Source organism: Myripristis murdjan, chromosome 3 (assembly GCF_902150065.1).
Source record: "Myripristis murdjan chromosome 3, fMyrMur1.1, whole genome shotgun sequence".
Taxonomy (NCBI): domain Eukaryota; kingdom Metazoa; phylum Chordata; class Actinopteri; order Holocentriformes; family Holocentridae; genus Myripristis; species Myripristis murdjan.
In genome coordinates this window covers 26,015,487-26,042,724 of record NC_043982.1, presented here as the reverse complement: position 1 = coordinate 26,042,724, position 27,238 = coordinate 26,015,487, and the positions used below count along the sequence as shown (strand labels likewise).

The following is a 27,238-nucleotide window of genomic DNA, read 5'->3' as shown; positions in this document are numbered from 1 at the left end:
CCATTTCTTCTGGTATCATTTTCATGAGGATTGGGCAGAGCGAGTTGCCATAAGTGTCTGAGACTACTCCCATTGAGCCTAAGCTGCGTACTTGAACCTCAATGTCATCATATACTAGGGGAGACCGGGGCTGGTTGTCACATTGCTTATTACAGCCACACTAGAGGGCGCTGTAAAGTGATATTGACATCAAACAGTTGGCCTGACATCCTGCTCATTTTGCACTGGTCATCTTGTTGATAAAACACAAAACATTGAGGTCAGGAGATATTATGTGATTTGTATGGGTCAGAGTAATTTTTTATGTTGGTATTGTTTTTGTATTAAAAGCTTGTAGGTTATTGGTCATTTAAAAATCAAACACTTATTAAAAAGTTGAAGGTAATAACTTTAATTTGAGTCAGCTTTTAGCTAGCTAGCTAAAGCCATGTGGTAGCTAGCTTAAAATGTTTGTCAAGAGGTTGGTCGGGGATGGTTGTCTCACTGCTCTAGGGGTTGGTTGTCAGCGTAAAACATTTGTCAGAGTATAACAAATGTTTTTTCAGCTATGGATTTCAAATAGGGGAGCGGCGGGGCGGATGACGCAGTTTTCAGTCTGATCCCATTTTCTCTGAAAATTATTGAGACAGAGCTCCCAAAAATTCACACACCCAACTTACACATGTCCTTTACAAATAACTGGATTTTTCGTTGAACGATACTTGAGTCTAACACAAACAGGCTGAGAAGAGACCGAGCGCCAATCCGTCATTCGTCCCTCCCGGCGGGACAATTGACGCACACAAGAGGGACAATTGCTGCACAGCACAAAGTGCGCCATATTTCAGGTTTTTGTGCTTGTTATTCTGTTTAGACTTTAAACACTTGTATTTCTAGACCTTATTCCATATTTGTACCAAAGCATTACACGCTGTACGTTCAGAATCCGTTAAAAAGAACCACAGCAATGTTGCCTGTTTGGCGATATGACCTTAAAATGGTCAGGATCTTCAAAAGGAAGACAGACTGGGGCAGCACACTACCAGATGTTATGCTCAAGGCTGTGAGGGAGGTGAAAATAGCAGGCAAAAGCATACACAGCACAGCTAAGGACTTTGATATTAATTACAGAATATTAGCTTGTTTCTGCAAAAAAAAAAATCTCCACTGACGACATAGAGGGCAGGGCTACCACTCCATCAGTTCCAGTTAGCTATATCAAAAATCGTCAGATTTTCAGTACTGGCCAAGAAAAGCAGCTGGAAATCTACCTAATGAAGGCCTCTGATATTTACTACGGTCTTGCACCCACAGAAGTCCGTAGTCTTGCTTACCAGTTTGCAGTAGCACAGAAAGTCAAAGTTCCACAGTCCTGGAGTGAGACTTGTCGAGCCAGTGCTGACTGGTTCAGTGGCTTCCTCAAACACCACCCTTCTCTCTCCATCCGATCACCAGAGGCCACAAGCTTGGCACGCGCCACAAGCTTCAACAAAGAGAATGTTGGCATGTTCTTCGACATTCTGGAGAAGGTCATGTTGAAACACAAATTTGGGCCTAATGACATTATGGAATATGGATGAGACCTCGGAAGGGCTACAAACAAGTGGGCAGCCTCACCTCAGCTGAAAGAGGAACCCTTGTGACCATCGCCTGTGCTGTTTCCGCAACTGGAAACAACATCCCCCCCTACTTTGTGTTCCCCAGGGTGAATTACACAGACTACTTCCTGAAAAATGGGCCTGTTGGAAGTAGAGGGGGAGCCAACATATCTGGCTGGATGAAGGAAGGACATTTTGTGGACTTCCTAAAGCACTTTGTTACCCACACAAAATGTTCAAAGAAGAATCCCTCCCTGCTGCTTTTGGACAATCATGGGTCGCATCTCTCTGTGGATGGCCTTAACTATGCCAAAGAAAATGGTGTGGTCATCCTTTTATTTCCTCCACATTGCTCACATAAGCTCCAGCCCCTTGATAGGTCAGTGTATGAACCTTTCAAGAAACATGTCAACTCAGCCTGTGATGCCTGGATGCTGCAAAATCCGGGGAAGACCATGTCAATTTATGACATTCCAGGACTTGTGGCCATTGCCTACCCACTAGCTGCAACCCCTACCAACATCCAGTCAGGCTTCAGGGTATCCGGCATCTACCCATTCAACAGAGATGTCTTTGAGGAATCTGAGTTTGCTCCATCTTTTGTCACTGATCGGCCCCTGGCTCCTCCCACCACCACTGGGGTACAGCAGGCCCTAGCTTCTCCTACCACCACTGGGGTACAGCAGGCCCTGGCTCCTCCCACCACCACCGGGTTACAGCAGGCCTAGGAGATATCCGGCCGTTTGCAAAGGCTGGTCCAAGGAAACTGGTCCAGCGAAGGAAAAAACGCAAAAGTGTGATTGTAACTGATACACCTGTTAAAGCAGAGATTGAAAATGAGAAAAGGGCTGCTGATGCTAAAAAGAGAATATTCAGCCAGAAAAGGAAGGTGCCCACAGTGGCTCCCCAGCCCTCCACAAGTGGAGCCCCACCTAAAGAGAAGCAGAACAAGAAGAAGGCAAAGAAGAGGAGGCCAGAGGAGGAGTCCTCTGATGAAGAGGAATGTTTCTGCCTGGTATGTGTTGAGCCTTACACCAATAGCCAGTCCAAGGAAGTATGGCTCCAATGTGCTGTCTGCTGGAAATGGGCTCACAAAGATTGCACCCCTGGCAATCCAGGGGTATACATTTGTCAGAACTGCGAGTCAGTTCAGAAAGACAGTCAGCATGGCAAACATTTTATAGTCCATATATTCTCAGGTGTTTTTAATTACACACACACGCATATTAATGTTGATGTTATGTTCATATTGTATTCGTGAAATGTTTATGTTTTTAATAAAGGCTAGATTTTTTCAGCACTGTAAATTCCTTAATTTCACCTCTTATTACAGAGCACAACTCAAAAAAATAATCACCTGGTTCAAAGTCATGTTTTAAAGAGAAGGGACATTGATGAGTACTATTAGTATTCATTTTAAAACATATTTGGTGTTTCTAGCTTAAAAAAATAAAAAGACGAGCGGAGGCGCTGTGGGATCTGTGGAGGGGTGAAGTAAGCTTCATCTCTCCTCCCAGCTAAGTACCTCTCCTTATTGTACTACTGGTCTCGAAGTAGTCTAAACTAACCACCTCATGCAGCTAACAGGCTATATTAGGCAGCTAACAGGCTATATTCGCTCAAGAGACGGTGGGACTGCGTTTTAGTGTGCATGTTCCTGTTTGTGGATTTCACTGCAGCGACTTGAGTGGACTTGTTTGTAGTGGTGTGACATTGGAAGTGCCTAGACCCACCGTACTCTTTTTAAGCCACAGCCTGAATATAGCAGCGTAGACTCGAGTAGCCACTGTGCTACGGGAAGGAACCGTGCACCCCTTAATGTAGCCATTTTTGTGCAGGCTACCCTCCAGTGACACCTGGGCTTCGGCCCGGACACCCAGCACCGGCACTTTTTGACCTTGGCTTTTACTTGGACTGCAGGCTTGGACTCTTCTTAACCATTTTAACTATTTTTTATTCTGAATAAACAACTTTGATTTTAGCTATCTGTTATCGTCTGTGTGCTGATTTGGACAGAGGGCTCCTCAGTGGGACAGAATTAGAGTTCAGGGTTTTTGACCCCTGTTACACAGGCCCTTTTAACTGGAGTCAGATTTAACAGTTTATTCATATTATTCAGTTTATTTATATTATATTTATAATGAGATCTTTACGCCTGATCTTCCAAATCATCCACTGCTGTTTCCACTTCAAATTCACGGTCACTATCCAGTAAAGCTGCCTCTCTCGCCATCAGTTGTTTGAAGTATTCTTCCAACACATCTGTGCTGCAACCCGAAGGAACCGCATCCACTCACGTCCCTGGGTGGGCTCGAACGACATCTAAACAATGGTTCTAGAACATCAAATCACTCAACCAGTGCTGATGCCAAACAGAGAAAACTCCCTTTTCAAAAGCATGCCCATTTGACACGTGTTTTCCACTCTGGTGTGAGTTAAAGCCACAAGCTATCACCTCTGGACTCAACGCATGTAGACGTCCATGTAGACAGGCACTTGCGATCACTGGAAAAGCATGAAAGGCCATGGTCTGCCGCGTCAGTGAGCCTTCGTAGGGCAGAGATCCCACGCGCCAAAGTGCAACCCGAAGGAATCGTATCCACTCACGTCCCTGGGTGGGCTCGAACCACCATCCACTCGGTTAACAGCCGAGCGCACTGACCGATTGCGCCACAGAGACCTGCTCGGACTGGTTTCAACAGACATCTAAACGATGCTCCCAGAATGTCAAATCATGTAACCAGCGCTGCCGCCTTTTCAAAAGGCATACCCATTTGACACAGTTGGTGTTTGCCACTCTTGTGTGAGTTAAAGCCACAAGGTATCAACTCCGGCCCCAGCGCATGTAGACGTCCAATGCGTGTTACACTGCACTTCTGCACTGGATCTCAAGCCTCACCCTTGGTTTCCGTTTTCCTTGGTCATTAATTTCACTCATCTGAATATCAGGTGTACATAAGCCACTGATTAGTTGCATTAGGGAGCCCGCAACCTACCAAGGAGTCAGTTGACAGAACACAGCTTGGATGCGCTTTGTGTGCCTGTGGCAGGCGAGAAACAGGGAAAAGAGCAAACACGCAGTTGCGATCACTGGAAAAGCATGAAAGGCCACGGTCTGCCGCATCAGTGAGCCTTCGTAGGGCAGAGATCTCACGTGCCAAAGTGCCACCCGAAGGAAACGTATCCACTCACGTCCCTGGGTGGGCTCGAACCACCATCCTCTCGGTTAACAGCCGAGCGCGCTGACCGATTGCGCCACAGAGACCTGCTCGTACTGGTTTCAACAGACATCTAAACGATGCTCCTAGAATGTCAAATCATGTAACCAGCGCTGCCGCCTTTTCAAAAGGCATACCCATTTGACACAGTTGGTGTTTGCCACTCTTGTGTGAGTTAAAGCCACAAGGTATCAACTCCGGCCCCAGCGCATGTAGACGTCCAATGCGTGTTACACTGCACTTCTGCACTGGATCTCAAGCCTCGCCCTTGGTTTCCGTTTTCCTTGGTCATTAATTTCACTCATCTGAATATAAGGTGTACATAAGCCACTGATTAGTTGCGTTAGGGAGCCCGCAACCTACCAAGGAGTCAGTTGACAGAACACAGCTTGGATGCGCTTTGTGTGCCTGTGGCAGAGCAATAAGAGCGACACATACACACTGAGCAGGCACCGCTGGGATTTGAACCCAGGATCTCCTGTTTACTAGACAGGCACTTTAACCAACTAAGCCACGGCGCCCTTGTTTACTTGTGCCCGGAGACAGAGTCTCAACGGCTTTTGGAATGAAATCGTTAACTACATAAAAGATGACCTTTCAAGAGGAGGGTGTCTGCAAACTATACAGAAAGCAAATTGTTGTGCTATGAAGAAGCACAGAGGAGACAACAACTGCTACTTCATGGCGACTGAGCCAGTTAAGGGCTGGAGCAGTCATTGGCGAGAAACAGGGGAACGAGCAAACACGCAGTTGCGATCACTGGAAAAGCATGAAAGGCCACGGTCTGCCGCATCAGTGAGCCTTCATAGGGCAGAGATCTCACGCGCCAAAGTGCAACCCGAAGGAATTGTATCCACTCACGTCCCTGGGTGGGCTCGAACCACCATCCTCTCGGTTAACAGCCGAGCGCGCTGACCGATTGCGCCACAGAGACCTGCTCGTACTGGTTTCAACGGACATCTAAACAATGCTCCTAGAATGTCAAATCATGTAACCAGCGCTGATGCCAGAGGGAGAAAACTCCCTTTTCAAAAGCATGCCCTTTGACACAGTTGTGTTTGCCACTCTCGAGCGTGTTGACAGAATATGGATTTAATTCGGGTTGTGTGTTTTTTGCAGAGCTATAGGAATGAGATACATACACTGTGCACTTAGATTAGTGCTTCAGTTTAGATTCAGTTTGACCTTTACATAGACCAGAAATTTCACTATCCCATGGCACTATCACTTACCCAGTTTTTGAGACGCCATGGTCCTCTCAGTTAACAGCCAAGCATTTTCACTGGGGATTGTCTTTGAGGGGTAATGTTTTTTTTGTTTTTTTTAATTGTCAAGCTTGGGTGAAATTCATCATTATCTTATCACATATAACATTGCTGAAGAAATTGCTCATCATTTTTTTGTATGTAATCAATCAAGGGGATGGACAAGGCCTCTTGAAATTTCCTTTAAAGTGCTACTGCATGCTAGTGGAACATTTTTTGTGCACAGACTAGTATATGAGCTTCATAATGGGGATCTTGTCATGGATTTTTCTCTTTAGTTAGTCAAATAAAGGATCTGGAATCAATGAGTTGTCTTTTGGGAATTTTATTATTCAGCGCTGAAGGGAAGAACCAAACAGAGTGCAAGGCAGTCTGCAGGGATGTTCCGCAGAGTGTTTATAATCAGAGATATTTATGCAGAAAAATCAGACAATGAGTCAAAAAACGTTGACATCCTGTCTGGTCATGAGCGACATGTGCCATTTCCAAATTAGGTAATACAGACAAGTTAAAAGTTCAAGCACTTTTGGTGCAAAAGTTCAGGATCCTTAAAAGCAAAGAGTTCAGCTAGGGTCTTACGCTAGCGAAAGTTTTAGTTCCTTAATATAGAGTTCAAAAGGTCTAACGAGCACAACCGGATAAGTGTAGATATTAGACATAGAGAACAGGAACCTTAAACAGGAATGTAGATGTTACGAGTTTCAACTTGTGTAACTGGAGTAACAAATGATTTTTATTCAGGTTCACTGCTCTCACCCTCCTGCTCGGTGCTCCACCTGGAAAACAGTAAAATGTAGTCAGTGAGTGAAAGAGCGCACCGCCATCTCCGTCTCTGCATCTTGGTCTTTTTATTACAAATTTCCAAAAATCATGGTAAAACAATAAACATCCCCTAGTGCAAGCATGTGTCACTCTAAATTCAACCCCAATCATACAGTTTCTCTCCACACATAAGTGGGTGACAGTTTCCAGACGCACATGCACAACAATACTGCCTTTATTAAAAATACATATCACTTTCTTTCTTTTCAAGTGCAATATAAGCAAACAGATAAATCATGTTTTATTTCACATGGCTACATTTTAGTTTTTAACTCAAGAAATCAACCATATTGTAATAACGTAAATCATAAATCCTTGTTGGCTATAAACCAATATTTAAATGACTTTAGAGTCAATACATGAAGCACCATACACATAGGGAAGACTATTTAACTTATAACATGTTTAAATACAGACCAGACACATAACTGTCTCTCGATACATTCAGGATAACTCCCTTAAAATTATTAAACATAAACCTCTCTTTAAACATTAGCTAGCATTTTTACTATGTCAGGATATCTCAGAAAACCTAAATAAAAACACACCAAGGAGCGCGGACACCCGCCAATACACAGAACCACTCGTGCACAGTCACTCGGTATTCACATGCTATACAATGGCTAATGCTAGTGTTTACAAAAAACGGTACCTCGCGGTTATAAATGCGGCTTTTTTTTTTTTTTTTTTTTTTTTTTAGCGCGACTACGCACATCAAAAGTTACACAACAAACTCGTCAGTTACAGTATAGCACAGTACACTTCAGGAGAAAGCGGATTTTGTAAGTTTTACCGTGTACCAACCTGGAAAACAGTAAAATGTAGTAAGTGAGTGAAAGAGCGAACCGCCATCTCCGTCTCTGCATCAAGCCCTGCGTTCCAAATCGCATACTTATACTTTTTACTTTTAGTATGTACTGCAGCTGCCCTTACAAAGTATGTAGTTTAGTATGTATTGGGACATACTAATTCTTTTTTTCCCTACTAAATAGTATGGTAGTATGGGTATTGGAACGCAGGGTTGGTCTGAGAGGGAAGAGGGAGGTGCCTCTCACCTTAGGCGCCGCGGTGCGCCTACACCTGTACCTTGGTTCCGCTTTCCTCTTTCTCTGTTTTTCTCCCTCTACATTAACATTGTATTTCACAATAAAATATTTAAATGATATCAAACCTTTGGCTGGTTATTACAGGCATTAATAAAGTAAGGTGTAAAATTACACGCTCATATAAATAATGGGTTTAGACCAGAAATAAACAAAAAGTGACCAAATGTCCTCTCACTTAGGTGTATCACATAGACACTGTCTGGATTTGATCAAAATAACCTTAAGGCAGATTAACAAGTAAACATGAGCCATTATATTTGTAGGCATCAGCAGTAAATTTCCATTACAATCTACAGTAAACAACACTTTCTTGCATGAAATGTGGAAACACTCAAAATCAGGTATCTCACTAAATTCCAGATGAGGTTAATGGGACCCTCCTTATTTATTTTGCTCCCTGTCTTCAAAGTAGCAGTGAGCAGTTATTGATACCAGGAGCTGGAGGGTCAATTTCTGGCTGCTGCTGAGTCCAGGATGCCTGATGAAAGAGGCAGACTGCTCCTCAAATTCTATGAGGTAGGGAGTCCCTGCAGAGTGGAGATTTTCTACCATAAAATAGAAGACCTTCAAGTTTTAGAGATGCTGGGAGTGTGATGGAGAAGAGGAGGAAGAAGAGGAGGAGGCTGGCCTTGCAGAAAGCTGTCTTGGTCAAACATGATGGCAGAGATGGCAGAAATCATATAAAATAGATTCAACATGACTTTCAAATATAATGGCCTCCATAAATTAGACAGAAATTTCACCAAACCATGGCACCATCACTTACTCACTTTTTGAGTTGCCATCAACAGTCAGTTGTTTTCACCAGAGAAAACTTTTAAGGGGATTTTTTTTTAAATCATCAACCTGTTTGCTTTGATTGAAAATCATCATCTGACCCCACATATTATCTAACCCTACCCCCTTAGTTAATAAAATATCAGCACAATTCATAATAGATATGATCGTTGATTATAATTTCTTTGTTATTGTTTGTAACTGATTTCCTTGACTTTGCTGTTCCTAGTAACCAAATAAACAATAATTAAATATAATGTGGAAAACTGTGGTGGCATGTGACACAGCCAACAATTACAAAATATCAAGTTTAATGTACGCTAAAGACGTTTGCTGGAGGAAAAGAGCAGCTATTGTGCAGAAGTCCATGGGTTCATCACTGGTACATCATTAAAGCACAATTAGAATTTTATTTGTACAGTTGAACTATGGTGCCATCACATTGAGCCTATGAAAACACTTTTCACTCATAGTCAGCCTCATGTTTCCCAGGGTTGCAGTCAGGATAACATGGGTGCACTCTATTGTACAAATCGTTCTGAGGAATCTTATGAAAAAGATTAAGCGCACTTAATCTTACCAGCACATTTCATGCCTCATTCACAAATGTACTTAAGTGACATTTACTGCTATTTGATTGGAGCACTCTATTATGTGGAAACCATACAAATGATTATTATCTATCTGATTTAATAAGCCATGAGGGGGTTAAGGAAAGTTCCCTCCTATATACTATCATTGTACACAAATTCATGAAATTATTTACATGTGGTGATGCTATATTCCCAGAGTGTTGACTGGCAAGGAGGTGGGCATTTGCATCTGACAGCGAGAACATAACCTGCTCTCTCATGCAGCTTAGAGGTGCAGTTACCATGGTGATGTATCCCATTTAAATTTTAACCACAATTGTAGAACCAAAAGCCTAAACTTAGCTTTATTATCTGTGTGAGATAATGAATCTTACTATGTGAGATGTGGCCTATTTGTAAGTATTGCAGCATATTGGATACTAAATGCCCAGACCGCCAAGACCCTAACCAAACAGACAGTATCTCCTACCTGAACTGAAGACAGGGTCTCATCTACAGTTGATAATAGTTTGGGAATTTTTGTGGTCAACATTTTACAATACTACTTCCAATTTGTGTTGCCAATTTGTCTTTGATAAGGGCTTTATAAATAAATATTGACACCTGAGTTTGGTTTATTACAAATACACATATTGTTAGCAGCACATTTTTACAGTCATAAGGTTCCTCAAGACAGGAGGAGCGCAGAGAGTGGACAGTGATGCCATCTGGGGAATTCAGCAATTTGTGGATGGTCATTTCCTTCTTAGCCTTGAATAATGTCTCATAGTGACAGTCAATGGCCTTAGGAAGCCTCTCTGAGTATGTAATATTCCTTTCAGTCCATCCAAATTGTCCTTTGTTTCAGTGTTTTGATCGATGAAGTACTGAAAGCAGAAGTGGTTAGCATGGTAGCAATGCTTGTAGGACACAAAGCCATTTTACATTTGCAATTTGTACCATTTGGTAGGCGGTTTTATCCAAAGCGCCCTAAAGTGCCCTAAGGGAAATCTTTTGTAACACGAATGGTGTCGATGCCAATAGAGACTCAAACCTTGTCAGTGCTGGTGCCTTTCCAATGACCTATAAAAGACCACTTGTCAAGGTAGTTTGTAGTTTAAAAAACATTTAACACTATGACAATTTTCAGTGACAAAAACAATTTGTGGAAAAAAAGCTGGATGTTATCCTGCAAAAGTGTCTGGTTGTCATTCCCTTCCCTGAATACTAGTCACTGCAACAGCAATTTCTCAGGAAAATGTCAAAAGTTAAGTCTGCATCCTGTCCTATTTCACAGCAGACACTATGTCAAAAAATGGTATGCCTCGTAAATTGCTCATCATTTCTTTGTATCTAATCAGTCAAAGAGATGAACAAGGCTACCTAAAATTCCCTTTAAAGTGCTACTGCATCTTAGTGGAACCTTTTTTTTGTGCACCAACCACCAAAGGAGCTTCATAATGGGGGTCCACAGTAAGTAACACATTGTTGCATGAAATGTGAAAACACTCAAAAACAGACATCTCACTAAATTCCAAATGAAGTGAATGTGATCAAGGTAACTTGTTTTGCTCTCTGTCTTCAAAGTAGCAGTGTGCAGTTATTGATAGGAGCTGGAAGGTAAATTTCTGGCTGCTGGTATGTCCAGGATGCCTGATGAAAGAGGCGGACTGCTCCTCAAATCCTATGAGGTAGGGAGTCCCTGCAGAGTGGAGATCTTCTACCAAAAAATAGAAGACCTTCAAGTTTTAGAGATGCTGGGAGTGTGATGGAGAAGAGGAGGAGGAAGAAGGGGAGGAGGCTGGCCTTGCAGAAAGCTGTCTTGGTAAAACATGTTGGTGGGCATTTTGAGAGGTGGAATCTGTGCTGGGTTGGTCAGACCCTGGACTTCCCTCTGTCACCTCCACATCCAGCTGCGCAGGACACTCAAAATGGACGCAATGAAAGACCTGCCGAAAGATAAGACATGTATAAATGAAAACCAAAGGGACAAAAGTCCCCTCTCCACCCCTTACTGATGCCAGTGATCTGTATGCGTGAAAAGACCATCATGTTTCCACACCAATGATTAGTCAAGCATCTCAAATTCTTTAAAAACAAATGTCTACATTTTCATTTTAGTAATCATTTTATGAATGGCCATTTAACTGAGCTGCGATGTAGCAGGTAGTGCTTGTTTCCATTCATTACATCTGACTGCCGGTTGTTAGTCCTCTGCTTTTACATAACTCTGTCAAACTGTCTCAAACAATGCAATGCCTAATGATAATAATAACAGTAGCAGAGCACATTTCGTTGATCTTAAGAACTCACCACTCTGTAAAGAAAAAAATCATGGAGAAATTTAGGAATAGGTCTGCTTTTGAAGAGTATTAACATTAAGGCTCATTCTGGTGGAATTTCCCCTTTAGTTCTCACCTCGTTGGCTGTGTTATGAGTTCCCACAATCCGGATGAAGGAAGCAGGCTGCGGGTCAAACAGCAAAGTCTGCCAGGACCTAGGACATACACACATGCACATGTGTGTACACACACATGCATGCACACACACATGTACGGGACATTTGACTTTTTTTGGTCTATATGCTGCACAAAATATTGACATACATCACATTTAAAGATTCAACTGTGTGACAAAAGTCAAAAATCACAACCAAGAAAACCAGAAAACATTTGTTGCTGTCTGGTTAGTCTACTCTACACATAATCATTCATCATTTGGAGTCCTATTCAACTGTAAACACCGAAGCTGGTCGAAAACAGGGACATTCTGGGGACACTAGAGGATGTTTCACAGCAGATTTGCCCATTTTGATGATCAGCAGCTTGGCTAGGACTGACATCTGAAACTGATCTGAATTGCCATGTTGGCTAACAGCCAGTCTACTGCTGCTATGTCCTGAACAATTCCTGTGGTGTGTGATCAAACACTCCCAACAGCCAACGAAAACAAAGTTCACAGGTAAGTGGAGACCATGAATATGCAATGCATAGAGTGCATGGTGAGGCAACGTTTATTGATAGGTTGGTTTGAGATCAGTGAAATCTGAATTTCATCATTATGTGTGGGATAAATCCGTGTATCATTTGTTCTTTCTATTTTCAATTCCAATCAAAAATTTAAAAAATGAAAAAGTGACTGGTTATTTTGTTATTTGTTTTTTAATCTAACACCAAAATCCAAAATATGCCTGGTTTTTCATAGTTCAATTTTAGGCTCGGATCAAGAATACGAAATGGAAAAACGGGAATCAGGAGTGAATTTGATTTTATTATTTAATTGGTCCGGTTTACGTGACCCAGAAGTTTGGTAATGAGCGGTAGCTCACAGCAGATCACAGCAGCCAGGTGCATTCAGTCCCGCCACCCTGATCACCGCCACCATGGATAGTTATTACGTGTTGTTTCGAGGACCAAAGCCTGTGACTCTGAAAGAAGAGGACATGACAACCGAAAAAATCAGCTGAGCTGAGCGGCACCGGACGCTCACCTGTCAGATCCAGCAGACCTGACCGGGTGGGCGCGGTACCGTCCGGTGCCGCGGCCGGCCCGCCTGATGCCGACCGGTGCCGCGGCCGGCCCGCCTGATGCCGACCGGTGCTGCGGCCGGCCCGCCTGATGCCGCGGCCGACTGGCGCCGCGGTAGGAGTAGTAACATGGAAGGGCGCAAGCCAGTAATTTCGCCTAGGGCGGCAACATAGGCAGAGCCGCCACTGTGCAATTTCACAGAAAAGGGCCGGGTTTCCCAGATCGGTTAAGAAGGTCTCCGGAGCTACTACCCATCATTGTTAAGAAGCTCAGCTGATTTTTTCGGTTGTCATGTCCTCTTCTTTTAGAGTCACACGCTTTGGTCCTCGAAACAACACGTAATAACTATCCATGGTGGCGGTGATCAGGGTGGCGGGACTGAATGCACCTGGCTGCTGTGATCTGCTGTGAGCTACCGCTCATTACCAAACTTCTGGGTCACGTAAACCGGACCAATTAAATAATAAAATCAAATTCAGTCCTGATTCCCGTTTTTCCATTTCGTATTTTTGATCCGAGCCTAAAATTGAACTATGAAAAACCAGGCATATTTTGTATTTTGGTGTTAGATTAAAAAATAAATAACAAAATCACCAGTCACTTTTTCATTTTTTAAATTTTTGATTGGAATTGAAAATAGAAAAAGTTTAAAGTGTTCTCATATGTCTTCTGTGGCTGGTGGAATAAAAAGTTTTTTATTTGATTGTGACTCTTACCTACACGCCACCTTGGTTCTGTCTACAATCCTGGTCCACTGTTGCTGGTTGGTGGAAACCTCTACGTAGTAGCTGTAGCTGCGGTCATCACAGTCCCACAGCAACAACCTGTGTACACACACACACACCGAACTATTTTTCATTTTCAGTCATCTACCTGTCATAATCTTTCATAAAATTGTGACAGCATGCTTAATGGTCATTTTTACTCAATCCCTCACCTCCCATTTGATGCACTGGTTGTGTCTACTGCTTTTTAGCTGATGGTATGCCTAATATAATTTGAGGAAATTTCATTTTATATAATGTCATTTTTGCTCTATAAACCTTGAAACTTTGAAAAGTTTTTGTAAAAAATGTTCGAAAAGCTCTGATACACACACAGTTACTTGCCGTTATTACTGGAGAGGTTACAAGTTGTCAATGTCCTACCTGAGTGAGGCTAGCATGTATGGCTGGGCCAGCTGTATGACAATGGCCCCAGAGCCCAGCTGGTGGCAGGTGTATCCTGAATCCCAGTCGTAGTTGGATGTGTCTCCGTTCAGCAAGGCGTTACGGCTACGACTCACGCCCTCAGTCACACTAGCCCCACACGGGATGGTGGCCACATTACTGCTGGGCACTGTTGGGACAAGCATGGAATTTAAACTTGTTCGATTCCCTGTGTATAACAACAAGTGAGGCGAGGCATTCACACTATGAGGAATGTGGCTGATGGGTCACTGTTTTCTGCACCACTGCAGATGGTGGGGCAGTGTGAGAGGCTCTCATTGCATCTATATAGTTATTTATAGGTGCAAACTTTCAAACAGGAAAACCTTATATTTTCTGATTCTTTGGTATGACCTGAAAACCTCACCCTGTCACAACAAGCTGGCAGTGCTCTTGGCCTTCACTGTGACCAACAATCACCTGTTGGCTGTGTGGTGTTTCCTGCACTGTGCACTTGTCATTATGGACCCTCATCAGCAGTCAAGTGACAGATTCAGCATGTTGAAATGGTAAGTTTTCTGTAACAGAAAGCTTTCAGACTGGCTGATCAGAATAAGTGAATCAGGGCACAAGAGGAGAGACAGAAAATGGGTTGTTATCACGCTAACCAGCTGCTTACTGGGAGAGCCAGCTGCGGTAAAATAACCTTCATCTACAAGCAAATGACCAAGGGCTGACAAAGCCAGTGCCACCTGCGACTTCCCGTCAGGCATATTCCTGATTTGCATGACAAAACTGTTCAGAAACAGACAGATTCAGAGTAGTGCCTGAGTATAATTCCAGTCGTGGCAACTTGAGATCACCGGTAGGTGATTCAATTACCAGAGGGCAGTCATAGCATACCACTATAATTATAGCATGGGCTTAGGCCTAGTGTTGAAGAAAAAACATAACAGCTTTTATTTGGGAATATTATGGCTTTTAGCCAGAAGCAAAAATTAGCCTAGCTGCAAGGTACTGTATGTGTGCCAGTGAAGAACATGTAGACTGCTATTCATAACAAGGACTCACATCAGAAAGGATAAAAAATGAACAGATTGCTAGTGTATATGATCATGTCGCTCACAGTGTGAATGTGGGCAACACTGCTAGGGTATTTTATATGTAGATCACGACACTAGCACTAATAGACCCACGTGCTTTGAATGAAAGATGTTATGTTAGTAAAACACTATTTCTCAAAACTAAGTACTCTAGATTCTGGATTTTGTATCAAATGTAGTTAATCCACATGTTTTCTTAAATAAGTGCAATTTAAGATCTTGTGTGATTTTCATTTATCTTGACAACACAGACAATTAACATATTGGACTTTGCATCTTTTGTTGTAATTTGTGTTCAGAATACAAAAACTCCTTACCCAGAAATCCTTTCTCCAGGACATAGGGCCGCTGTGTGTACATGCACTCCAGGGCGACCAGGTGGAACACCTTGTTGACTGTATTGTGCGTTCCCACTACTCTCACGTACCTGAAGGCCATTCACAAAACAGAATGAGGTCAATTGATCTGTGTGCTGAGTTAAAACAGGTCTATTTATAGCTAATTTAATTGTAGTTTGCTTCTCCTTCATTTTGGCTCTTTCTGCCTCTAATATTGTGTATAAAACATGAGCTCCACTTACATGCAGAGATTAGAATAACCAGACTAAGCCTATAATCTAATTAGGAGAAACCTGGTCCAAATGCCAGGCTCACTCCCATATCAAACAGATTAATATAATGTGTCACATAAACATCTTACTTTTGGATTAGCTGTCTGCAAAAAACTTGCACAGAATTATGAGTACATTTTGATGTTGACCTAAAAAGCGTAACTGCCAATAACATCATCTTATTTTTCAGGAGTGGGCCAGGACTATCACAGTGATCACTAGTGGGATTATTAGTTCTCGGTACTGCATTAATTAGTTTGGATTCTTAGCCATATAGTCGTATTTGCTGCTCCATTTGAGTGTAATACATCCTCCAGGTTTGGACTGTCATCTCCTGCCCTGTCACAAGAATGAGAGCTTCATCCGGAATGTGCTGCTCTAAAATGAATGGAGTTCATAGAGACTAGCAAAAAAACTGATTTTGAACAGCGACCAAAAACTGGGGAAAAACAACAAAAAAAAAAAACGTTTTAAAGGATGCACATCAACATAAATTTGTCACCAAATCATTATCATTGCCCAGCCCCCTTTCTTCCAAAATGGTGGAACTACTTTCTTTCTAAAAACTGCCACTGTATCACCACACAGTGGCGCACCAGTCCCATATTCATCATGGGACTTATAGTGGGATATAATCACTGTGACCTTCCTTGTGATCCTTGTGATCTGAAAGAAGGCTACATTAAAGATTGTTTCATAAATCTGTATGATTGAATCTGTGCTCATTCAAAGACAATATAATGAAGGCCTAAAAGACTTTAAGACCAACCTGTTATTTTAATCATCAGGCTCAGACCACAATTTCACAATTTGTGCATACCTGGAGATTATAGTGATCTTATCACGCTCACTGATATTTTTATCTCCTGGTATTTCTATAGGATTTCCTGGAGGATTATTCTTTTATATTTTTACATGCATGTAAATGGCAAAACTCAAATAAAATTTTTCTTGGGAAATAGTCAATAATCAAGTTAAACTACACATGGAAACAAAGGCACTGTCTGTTGGAATTAGTGGATTTCCCACCATCTTCCTGACAAATGCGTTTTCCTGGTGCTAACAACTCCTTAATGTATATTGGCCCTTTTCAAATAGTATTTGCTGAGGGAGGGAAGACAGAAAGACTGCACAGGTTTCTAAATTCTCTCCTATAGTTTTACCTGCAGACCCGAGGCTGGAAGAAGAGGTTCTGCCAGGAGCGACAGAGAAACTTAGAGTGGTCGATGACGTGAACCCAGTCCAGTCCATCCATAGATACCTCTACATAGTAAGAATATGACCTGTAGAAGGGCAGCAAGAGAAAAAAAAAACATGCTCACATTATTACAGTTACCATGAGAAACTACAGTAGTTCTACAGGAGGTGGTGAGAAACCACATCTGACTCATGCTATTCAATTTTCACAAATAACTTTTCTTTTTTTTCACCTGCGGTACCAAGTGGGTGGGGTTTATCACATCAGGAACAGTTCGGTTAGTGCCAGGAAACTGATTAGACTTAGACTTAGACTTAGACTTCTTTTATTGTCATTGCACAAAAAAACACAGCAGTGAGATTTTGGCAACGAAATGTCGTTGCTTGGCTTCCGGATTACAGCAGAGATGGAATTGTGGGACCGTTTAGGTATATATAAATATAAATATTATACATAAATATAGTCTATATAACTGGTATGATATGGTCTATATAACTAGTGCTAAAAAACAGGAGCTAAATAGTAATGAGTGCAATTTAGAATAGCTAGATAAAACAGAATGTACAACAACAGACTAAACAGTGTAAACAACTGAATAACCAGTATAAATAATAATGAGTGCAATTGAGAATAACTAGATAAAAACAGAATGTAAACAACGGACTGAGCAGCGTAAACAACTGAATAACCAGTGTAAATAATAACGAGTGCAATAAGAACAGAATGTAAACAACAGAAAAAGAAAACAACTGACTAAACAGTGTTAACAGTGGAAGATTGCACAGAAATGTATTGTCCATACGTAGCTGCTGGGCGGGCGGGGAGGGGGTTATTGCACAAATAGGAGGTAATTAATTCTCCTCATCCCAGGGGTGTTTCCCGGACTGGGCTACACACCCTGGGCCTGAAGAAACCATACCTCCATAAAGGGATATTGCACAGAAATGTATTGTCCATACGTAGCTGCTGGGCGGGCGGGCGGCGGAGGGGGGGTGGGGGTGGGGGGGTGTTATTGCACAAATAGGAGGTAATTAATTCTCCTCATCCCAGGGGTGTTTCCCGGACTGGGCTACACACCCTGGGCCTGAAGAAACCATACCTCCATAAAGGGATATTGCACAGAAATGTATTGTCCATACGTAGCTGCTGGGCGGGCGGGCGGCGGAGGGGGGTGGGGGTGGGGGGGGGGGGGTTATTGCACAAATAGGAGGTAATTAATTCTCCTCATCCCAGGGGTGTTTCCCGGACTGGGCTACACACCCTGGGCCTGAAGAAACCATACCTCCGTAAAGATATATTGCACAGAAATGTATTGTCCATATGACAAGTTATTTGGCATTGAGCAGTCTGATGGCCAGGGGGAAGTAACTGTTTCTGAGTCTGGCTGTTCTGCAGCGGATGCTGCGGAACCTTCTGCCAGACGCCAGTCGGGAGAACAGTCCATGCTGGGGGTGGGTGGGGTCAGAAATGATCCGGTGGGCTCTGGATAGGCAGCGGCTGTCTGCTACATCCTGGATGGGGGGGAGCGAGGTCCCGATGATCTTCTCCGCCGTCCTCACCACTCTCTGCAGAGACTTCCAGTCTGAGGCCCTACAGCTCCCAGACCAGACGGAGATGCAGCTGGTCAGCAGGCTCTCGATGGTCCCTCTGTAGAAGGTGGTTAGGATGGGAGGGGGGAGGGAGGCTCTTCTCATCCGCCGTAGGAAGTGCAGGCGCTGCTGTGCCTTCTTCGCCAGGGAGGAGGTGTGGAGTGACCAGCCGAGGTTGTCGGTGATGTGCACCCCCAGGTACTTGGTAGTGCTCACGACTTCCACGGCTGTGTCGTTGATGAGGAGGGGTGTGTGGCTGGGTCTGGATCTCCTGAAGTCCACGATAATCTCCTTAGTTTTATCGACATTCAGGACCAGGTTGTTCACCTTACACCAGTCCACAAGGTGTTGCACTTCCTCCCTATAAGCCAGTTCGTTGTCGTCCTGAATGAGGCCCACAACTGTTGTGTCGTCCGCGTACTTCAGGATGTGGTTGCTGCTGTACCTGGGGCGACAGTCGTGGGTCATCAGGGTGAACAACAGGGGGCTCAGAACACATCCCTGGGGGGAGCCGGTGTTCAGGGAGATGACACTGGAGGTGTTGTTCCCCACACGGACAGACTGGGTTCTGTCGGTGAGGAAGTCCAGCAGCCAGTTACACAGGGAGGTTTTGAGGCCCAGGGGCTCCAGTTTGCATATCAGGTCCTGGGGGATGATCGTATTGAATGCTGAGCTGAAGTCTAGGAACAGCATCCGTACGTGGGTGTTCTTTCCTTCCAGGTGCTCCAGGCTCAGGTGGAGAGCAGTGGAGATGGCATCCTCCGTGGAGCGGTTTGGCTGATATGCAAACTGGAACGGGTCGAATGATGGGGGGAGTATGGAGATGATGTTGTCCTTAACCACCCTCTCGAAGCACTTCATGATGGTGGATGTAAGTGCAACGGGGCGAAAGTCGTTAAGGCATGTGATGGCTGGTTTCTTGGGCACTGGAATTATTGTGGCCGACTTGAAACACGGGGGGACAACAGCCTGGTTCAGTGACATGTTGAAAATGTCTGTGAGCACATGGGCCAGCTGGTCTGCACATTCCTTGATCAGCCGTCCTGGAATGTTGTCAGGGCCTGCAGCTTTCCGTGCATTGACCTTCCTCAGGGCTCTCCGCACTGCAGTGATTTCAAGCCTGAGTGGCTGTTCATCGTAAAGTATCCTTTCAAACACTTTCTTGTGAACTTTCTGCAGGTATTTTATTATGTGGCAATTCCTGCCTACTCATCAGCAAAATAGGGTAAAAAAACAAAAACAGAAAATTATTCAAGAGTAACTAAAAGTTTTAGAGTACAATGTCTTTAGGTGTGTTAGCTATGTGTGTGCACTATTTATGAGTCCTGTTTGAGTCAGTGAGTGTATAATACGCTGGAAAATAAATCAACTACAAATAAATCCATCAACTACACTGACTGCTGGGTAGCAAAATCCACCAGCAACCTTCATGACTTTACCAGACAACTAGATATACAATAGCACTCCAACTGATAGTTGGTTAACCCTTCTGTAGCCTCACCTACCAGGCACAGACAAAATCAGACAGTACGTAGCTGCTGGCTAGTGGGCATTGGTGTGGTTATACTAAAATAAGGCATTACTGGGTTGACCTACTCACCGGCTGTCTTTGTCCCACAGCAGAAGTCTGACGTGGTTGATGATGGATGGTTGACCCAGCTTGACCTGGAGAATGGTTGATAATACTTCACTTCTCATTCACTCTATTCACCATGGGGACTAAAAGTTCATGTGCTTACCATATGACAAAGAATTTTATGATACCCTTAAATTGTCAATACTACAATATGTTAAGTACAAATGTAAACAAGAACATATAATCTGAGTGTTTATCTGAGAGATCTGCAGTGAGATGTTGGATGAACTAGCAGCAATAGAGGAATTTTTTGCTGGGAAAAATTTTTTAAATATTTGGGTATGAAAAGAGGCCAGGAAAGTCTGACCTGGATGCCTGAGTGGCCGTGGCCCTCCTCCTCTATGGGGTGTCTGGAGAAGCCGTGGTCCAGGTCGTAGTTCTGTGTGTCCCCATCCAGAAGAGCTGACTTTAACTCTCCCTTCACTACCTGAGCACCATGCTTCATGGTGGCAATGTTCTCCTCAGGGACTGAAGGAGAAGAGATAAGACAGGGTGACGACAGAGTCAGAATGGCTTTATTATTTGACAGCATTAAAAGTAAAGGAATCTCTTTTAATAATGTAGAGAGACAGAAATATATTTAGACAGGACTGCAGAACCACCAAATGAATGAATGAATAAATAAATAAATAAATGAATAAAACAGTGAACTACATGGTGTTACAGCGCTGGGTTTGTTTCTGTATGTGTGTGAAATCAGTATTGAACTCTTATCAATAAAGGAATTTGGTCATTACCTGGGACCCATTTCAAAAGCAGTACTATATTACTGGTTATATTATTTTTCGGCTACACATCCAAAAGTGGTGCTTAGATCCTCTTCCTTTCAAAAATCAGGGTTGCTGATTGGATTGCCTGTGTGCTTCTGTGTTAATGATAAAGGAAACCTTTTGCTTGAAAGAAGAAGAAAACAGCAGGAACACTACAATCCAAAGAAATGGAACTTTCCTATCATTTCTCATCATTTCTCATCTTGTTTAGTGTGAGGGAACAACCACTAATTATGAGAAAAACGATTCAGTGGAAATAGTTTGTGGATAGCTCAAACTCACCCGGCTATTTAGAGGGGGTGAAAACATAAGTACCTTTTTAAGTTTTTATAAGTGCCTTTTGTGGACTAGGAGTCATTTGTTGAATTACTCAGTAGTGAAGAATGTAACAATATTATTATTACACGTTGCAGAGCACTGAGTCATTATACTAACTGAGGATGCCGCGGTGGTTGAGATCCATGTCACGGCTCTCGGATCGGGTCTGGATGGCGTCCAGAAGGTGGTCGGGGCTCAGCAGGCCGGATGGACGAACCACATTCAGCATCTCTGCAAGGCTCATCAGCGGCAGACGGACTGCTGCCATCACTTCCTGTATGGTGGCCTGGTTCAGCTGAAGTAAGATAAAAAAAAAAAATTGAGATGGTGACAGCCAAGGTTTTTCATTCCATTTTACTATATCAATATTTTAGGGATACAAATGATTTAATTCCTAAAAACAGAAAGGTCACTCCTGTAACCCATAATATAATTTACTTTTATTCAGTCATCATTTTCTTAGAATCAGTGCCATTATTTTCAAACAGTTGCTATCTTTTTTATGAAGAAACTCTGCAATTTCAGCATACCAAACAAAAATAATGTGCAGTTTACAGCTACATAATTGATTATAAATAATCAATATAGTTTCCATAATTATTATTACAGCATATTATTTAACTGTGGTTAAAAGTAGCCAAGATAATAAGCTGCAAAAGTCCAATAAAATAATTTTTGTCCCAAGATCACTTAGATTTACTAAAATAGAGTTGCAATCCCAATATCTTGCAAAATAATACGGATTTTGGTTTATACCATAATTGTGTGGGCCTAGAGAGAATTAGAAATTAAAATAAAACCATGAGAGGTGGTAACAATGGGACTACCTGGTCGTTGTTGGCATTGTGCTGGCACCAGCGGGAGAGAGCCAGGAAAATCTCCCTTTCACTGGCTGCAAAGGAATCCCTCTTAACCATAGTAAGCAGAGCAGTCTGCATGAAGGGAAGTTCAAAAGCTCAGGTTTATTTTTCCAAATGGACAACTGGTTTTGCAGCAAGAATTCATTTTAGACAAGCAGCATAAGGGAGATCATCACCCATCGCCATCATCAGTTCTATTAGGAGCAGAGGGTAGCGGAAGAGGAAGCAAAGGAGGAGGTGGACAGCAGAGACAAGAAATAAGAGGAAGAAAGGAGGGCAGAAGAGGAACAGGAACAGGAGAGAAGGAAGAGGAGTGGAGGAGGAGAAGAGGTGAGGGTCTGTAAATATCATGCAGCAGTAAATTGTATATTAATTTCTCAGGGGAAAACTGACTGAGCTCCACATTATTTTCCAGCCAATTTAATTCTGTTTATTACTGAGGTTGTGGTTTGCAGAAGTCTTTTTTTTTGTCCTCCCTATTTTTATGCATGAGGGGGGCAGAATAGTAGAAACAGCTCTCAATAACATGCAGTCCAGTACAACAGCACCACTAACTATGAGCTTTTGGCTCTATGCCGAACATATAATTGAATGAACACCTCTATTACTGTGATAAAAAGAAAACCTGAACATTATAGCCATCATAAAAGTAAACTTTATGGCAGAACAGTTAGTTCTGGATTATATTAGATTACTGCCATAGTCTTCTATTAGTGGCTACTCCACTGGAGAACTCATGGGTTAAAGTGACTTGCTTGGCAGCAATTCTTCAAGAAGGGGAGAACACTTTTCATTCCTGTCCCCGACCAAGATTTGTCTAGTTTAGGATGTGAATCGCCACCTTCCAGTCACAAATCTCTGGACTACCGCTGCCCTACTTAGTGTGTCTCCCTTCTCCTTCCAGTTACCTTGGAGAGAGCGAGGAAGCCGTCAGCAGCCAGCACTTCTGGAGCTTGCCGATCCATGAAGGTACAGCAGGCCTGGGCCAGGTTGCTCAAACAGTACAGACTGGCCATGTCATACACAACGCACACATTCTGGACACTTAGCGCCATTCGCAGGAACTCACAGGTCGAAGCCTGGAACAGAAGTGCCATAAATTTTCATGCTTACTATTTTCATACATACTATTTATGATTTTTATACTGAAGCCCACAGCAGAAGTAACAACCATCTTATCTGAGCACATGTTCGTGTTTTTGGGGGACTCTTACAACTCACAACACATTAGAAAGGAATGCACATGTTTTAAGTATGATTCACCCAAGAGGGAATGAACTCCTTAAGCCTGCCTGTGTTAGTGCCAAAGCTTTTCTAATGGAGTAACAACTGCCTGTCTTTATTGAGAACTGACCAACTGTTAACCTGCTTGTCTTGTTCCTTTCAAGACAAGTAGGAGTATGAGACAAGTCACTTTTTATTGGAATAACATCACTGTACAAACACAGTGCTGATTATTTCTACTTACAGAATTATCTTTGCTATTATTACAAATCCTATTAATTCTATTACTATAATTAATGTCATTATCATTATAACCTCTAGAGGCTGGAGGCCGTAGCGGTGTGCAAGACCCAGGAAGTCCAGCACCACGTCCTCTCTGGCTGTGCTGAGGCTGGCCCGGCCTGTGGACAGGAAGCAGTAGAGAATGAAAACACACTGTGCTCCCTTTGAGATCTGGTCTACTTCAGTGTCTGGAAAATGATATTTTAAAAAAAAAAAAAAAAAAAAAAAAGTCTGTCAATTTTCCTTCTGCATTGACAGATGTTGAGGTGAAACATACCTGTGTACAGGTACTGCAGCAACATGGAGAAAGCCTCGGCCTGTGTGTCCTCTAGGGAGATCTCTGCCTGAGGCTGGGACTCCTTCATCCCATTGTACAGCATGGCTCTGAAAGGGAAATCAGTTGATAGCAATCAGCACACGAAGATATTTTTGTCCGCTAGCCACCGTGGATTTCAAAACATTACACTGTAGGAGAGGCAAATTGTTGTTAGCAGCAAGCAGTTGTTAGTTGAAGATACAAATAACAGAGTGCTTCCCTCCATAAATATGGACTACCAATATATGTGTTTTATGTATAAGTATGAGCAAATACAGTATATGTAAATATCAATTTATACAAATATATTCAAGTCAGTTTATTTATTTATTACATAGAGCATGCCAATTCCACACAGAAACAATCAGGGCTGAGATTTAAACCCGGAGTCTTCTTGCAGTGAGCTCAAAGTGCTCTCCACTGAGCCACTGTGCTGCCTATTTAATCAACAGCTAATTACAAACAAACAAAAAAAAATGCAGCAATACACTGTTGGCCGCTGAACACTGACCACCGCAACAAATGGGTATCAAGACTGTTTTGCATTCACTTTCCACACCCATATATAAATCTATTGTTCCTAGCTGCAGGACTAAGATCCCATTCACCAAAAAACTTTAATTTTAGTGAAGTGTGAAGTATTACAAGTGGCATCAACTTTACTCCACTTTACATCAACTTTAATCTCTTCCCTTTAACACCATGTCTTGTTCTGGTAGAAAACAACGAAGTCAGTCGAATGAGTTTTGAATGATAAAATTTTATTTGATGACGTGCTTAATAGTGGATCAAAAATACACACTGATGAAAAGTGGCCTGGAGCAACTGAGAGAAACCCAAACATCATTTTATCCTCCCCTCCTCCTACATACATATATATTCTAGATATGTGTGCTTGCGTGTGAGCAGGGCAGCATTAAACCTCTCCTGTACAAAAGGAGAGAAAGAGGAGCATGGCCAGGTTTATGGGCAGATGGAAAACTGTGGCTACCTGAAGTACTGGCACCGAGATGCCAGGATGACCCGGTGGGCAGGGAAACGCTTCCCCTCTACCAGGAAGGTGACATCACTGTACTCCTCTGCTGACACCAGGGTCCCCAGCTGCTCCGACAGTAGATGGAGGTGGTCGATCTCTGACACAGAGGTCAGCGACCGCAAAGGGTGACTGTTGCTCATGGATCCAAAGGGATGGCTGTGTCAATTATCACATCTGAAAGAATGTACAGAATTTAGCCCGAATAAACTCACTGTCATTCATTTTGGAGTTGAAATGACTATTCAAATTTATTGACAATATCAATTTTCCATTGTAAATTATCACTGGAAATACTCAAGCCTATGCCTTCTGTCACTTTTTCTGTCTATTTGGTAAATGGCTGATGCATGCAACAGCTCCAAAGGTGAACTGACAAGTAAGCAGTCAGAAAAACTGTCCTGCTGTTCACCAAGCTGACAGTTGTGTGTAAGGGCTCCACTGTAACAGTGACTAAGGATCCAGCCGGCCACAGAGGACTGTATGTGTTCGCTACTGCCTTGGTCTGATTGAATGAATTTTGCAAACCTTAATGTCAAAAAGTTGAGCCAATTTAGCTAAGGTACCAAAAAATTTATTATTCCAATTGGCCTATTTTCATTTTGTAAACCTGCTTTTATAAACAATGTTTGGTGGTGAAAAAACTGCATACATTTAGGAGGTCCAGGGCCCGTTGACGATAAAACACACCTAATTACTACTATAGACCTAGGGTAAACTCCATTTAGCTCTAATGGCACCAGGCTTCTGGTATTGTGCATTCGGGTTCATTGGGAAGGCTCTGCTAAACTTGAATGAAATGGAGTCTCCATTAAAGTCATTAGTGTGTTTGCACTGCTTTTCCATGTCAAAAGGTTTATTTCGTGCTGCAGGCAGGGTCACAAGCTGGAGATGAGCTACTAAAGCAAAGCCTAAATGAGAATCTATACGATGAGGATCACCGGAAGAAAGACAAGAGCCACCATCTCAGTTGCAAAGTAAACCCTGTGCTTTTAAAAAAACAAAATTAGAACCAAGAAAACGCATGATGTTCAAGATAAGCTCTTAATTAAACGCTGATGATTCACCTGTTAAGTGTATTAGCTAGCATTCCTTGAACCACTTTACACAGACTCAACTACTCACGACTCACTCAGTTAATTATCTGGCTCAGCTAACTCATTAAAACTGGAGTTCATCTGACAACATCAAGGTTTTTTTCAGTATTTGACAAAACTAGTTCAACTCCAGCTGCTTGTTTAATACCGTTAGTTGTTACTACTAGGCGCAAGTCATAAAAAAAAGCCAGCTAGCTAAGAAACAAACACTTATCTTGTTAGAAATTTGTCAAAGAAACCAGAATTAAAAGTACGACTTCCGATTATAGCTTTCATAATAAACCCTTTGCAGTATCGAGTGCATAACGTTTAAGGAAATACACAGCACCTTTACAAAACAGCTCATATTTCAGGATGAAGCAATAGTAGCTCTAGTAATAAAATCAGATCTTGTACACTACTGGTATTCCTTAGCACACTCCGTTACATATTTAGCCAGGAGACAATTTTGACTCTTGTACTTTGAAGATAGTTTATACCTTATCTTCCGGTCTGCTTTGGGCCGTTTTCAATCCTGAAATCACAGTCCGCCACTTACCTGACCGAAAAGCTGATTTGTCCAGTAATCGCCGCTCACTTTCTCGGTCGAACAAACGACTAAACGGCGGCAGACCGATTGGCAAAGCACGCCAAAAACATGTGAACTGTAGTATTTTAAACATTCAAAAGCTAAAGGTCGCTGTGCAGTTGGTACACCGGATGTTGATGAGTTATGGAGTTCCGTATTTACATCATAAGAGCGCCTCTTGTGGCAAAGCGCAAAACTGCAGCTGGTGTCAGGCATTAAACTGTTGACACTGGACCTAGAAGCTTGCAGTACAGTGTGTCACTTACAGCAACAAAACGTGTTGTATAGGTACACATAGGATACATTGTTGATATACCATATTTTAAGTCCATAAAATAGCTTGAAACAATGATGCCCAGTCATGGAGGGCCAGGAGTGTGCATGTTTTCTATGTCAATCAAACTCTACACCACTATATTAATCTACCCCAGGGGGAAATTCTCTTTCCTTGCTCTGGTTGGGGGTGTAAGGTGCCAGGCTGCAGCAACTCTGCAGTGGCTGAGAGTTCATAATAAGGGTCCATGGACAAATGAGGGCCTTACTGGGACTACAGTTGGTAAATAGGTCAAAGATATGCTTGTCTTTTTTCTAACCGGTCACTTCAAAGGCTTATGTCACTGAT

General features: G+C 42.6%; 1 protein-coding gene and 4 non-coding genes across 7 annotated transcripts; all 5 read right to left on the bottom strand.

Moving 5' to 3' along the window:
• Window positions 1-4,183: 4,183 nt before the first annotated feature.
• Window positions 4,184-4,257, bottom strand: trnan-guu (transfer RNA asparagine (anticodon GUU)). The gene has a single exon. It is a non-coding gene; the product is annotated as a tRNA-Asn (tRNA).
• Window positions 4,258-4,768: 511 nt separating this feature from the next.
• trnan-guu (transfer RNA asparagine (anticodon GUU)) lies at window positions 4,769-4,842 on the bottom strand. Its single transcript has one exon. It is a non-coding gene; the product is annotated as a tRNA-Asn (tRNA).
• Window positions 4,843-5,242: 400 nt separating this feature from the next.
• Window positions 5,243-5,316, bottom strand: trnat-agu (transfer RNA threonine (anticodon AGU)). Its single transcript has one exon. It is a non-coding gene; the product is annotated as a tRNA-Thr (tRNA).
• Window positions 5,317-5,655: 339 nt separating this feature from the next.
• Window positions 5,656-5,729, bottom strand: trnan-guu (transfer RNA asparagine (anticodon GUU)). Its single transcript has one exon. It is a non-coding gene; the product is annotated as a tRNA-Asn (tRNA).
• Window positions 5,730-9,148: 3,419 nt separating this feature from the next.
• On the bottom strand, window positions 9,149-26,772 carry LOC115355820 (BTB/POZ domain-containing protein 9-like). Of its 3 annotated transcripts, none has more exons than XM_030046729.1 (15): window positions 26,528-26,772; window positions 24,910-25,128; window positions 23,880-23,986; window positions 23,636-23,721; window positions 23,005-23,175; window positions 22,064-22,168; window positions 21,354-21,531; window positions 20,456-20,616; window positions 20,113-20,177; window positions 16,889-17,008; window positions 15,433-15,542; window positions 14,013-14,202; window positions 13,581-13,688; window positions 11,756-11,834; window positions 9,149-11,286 (listed from the first exon to the last, which is right to left on the bottom strand). In XM_030046729.1, the coding sequence occupies exons 2-15, from the start codon at window positions 25,092-25,094 to the stop codon at window positions 11,086-11,088; spliced, it is 1,866 nt and encodes a 621-aa protein (XP_029902589.1). In that variant the 5' UTR covers window positions 25,095-25,128; window positions 26,528-26,772; the 3' UTR covers window positions 9,149-11,085. The 3 variants fall into 3 exon arrangements, with proteins under 3 accessions (XP_029902589.1, XP_029902581.1, XP_029902597.1); XM_030046721.1 differs by having other exon boundaries at window positions 26,587-26,772; XM_030046737.1 differs by having other exon boundaries at window positions 21,354-21,522; window positions 26,587-26,772.
• Between the last annotated feature and the right edge of the window lie 466 nt (window positions 26,773-27,238).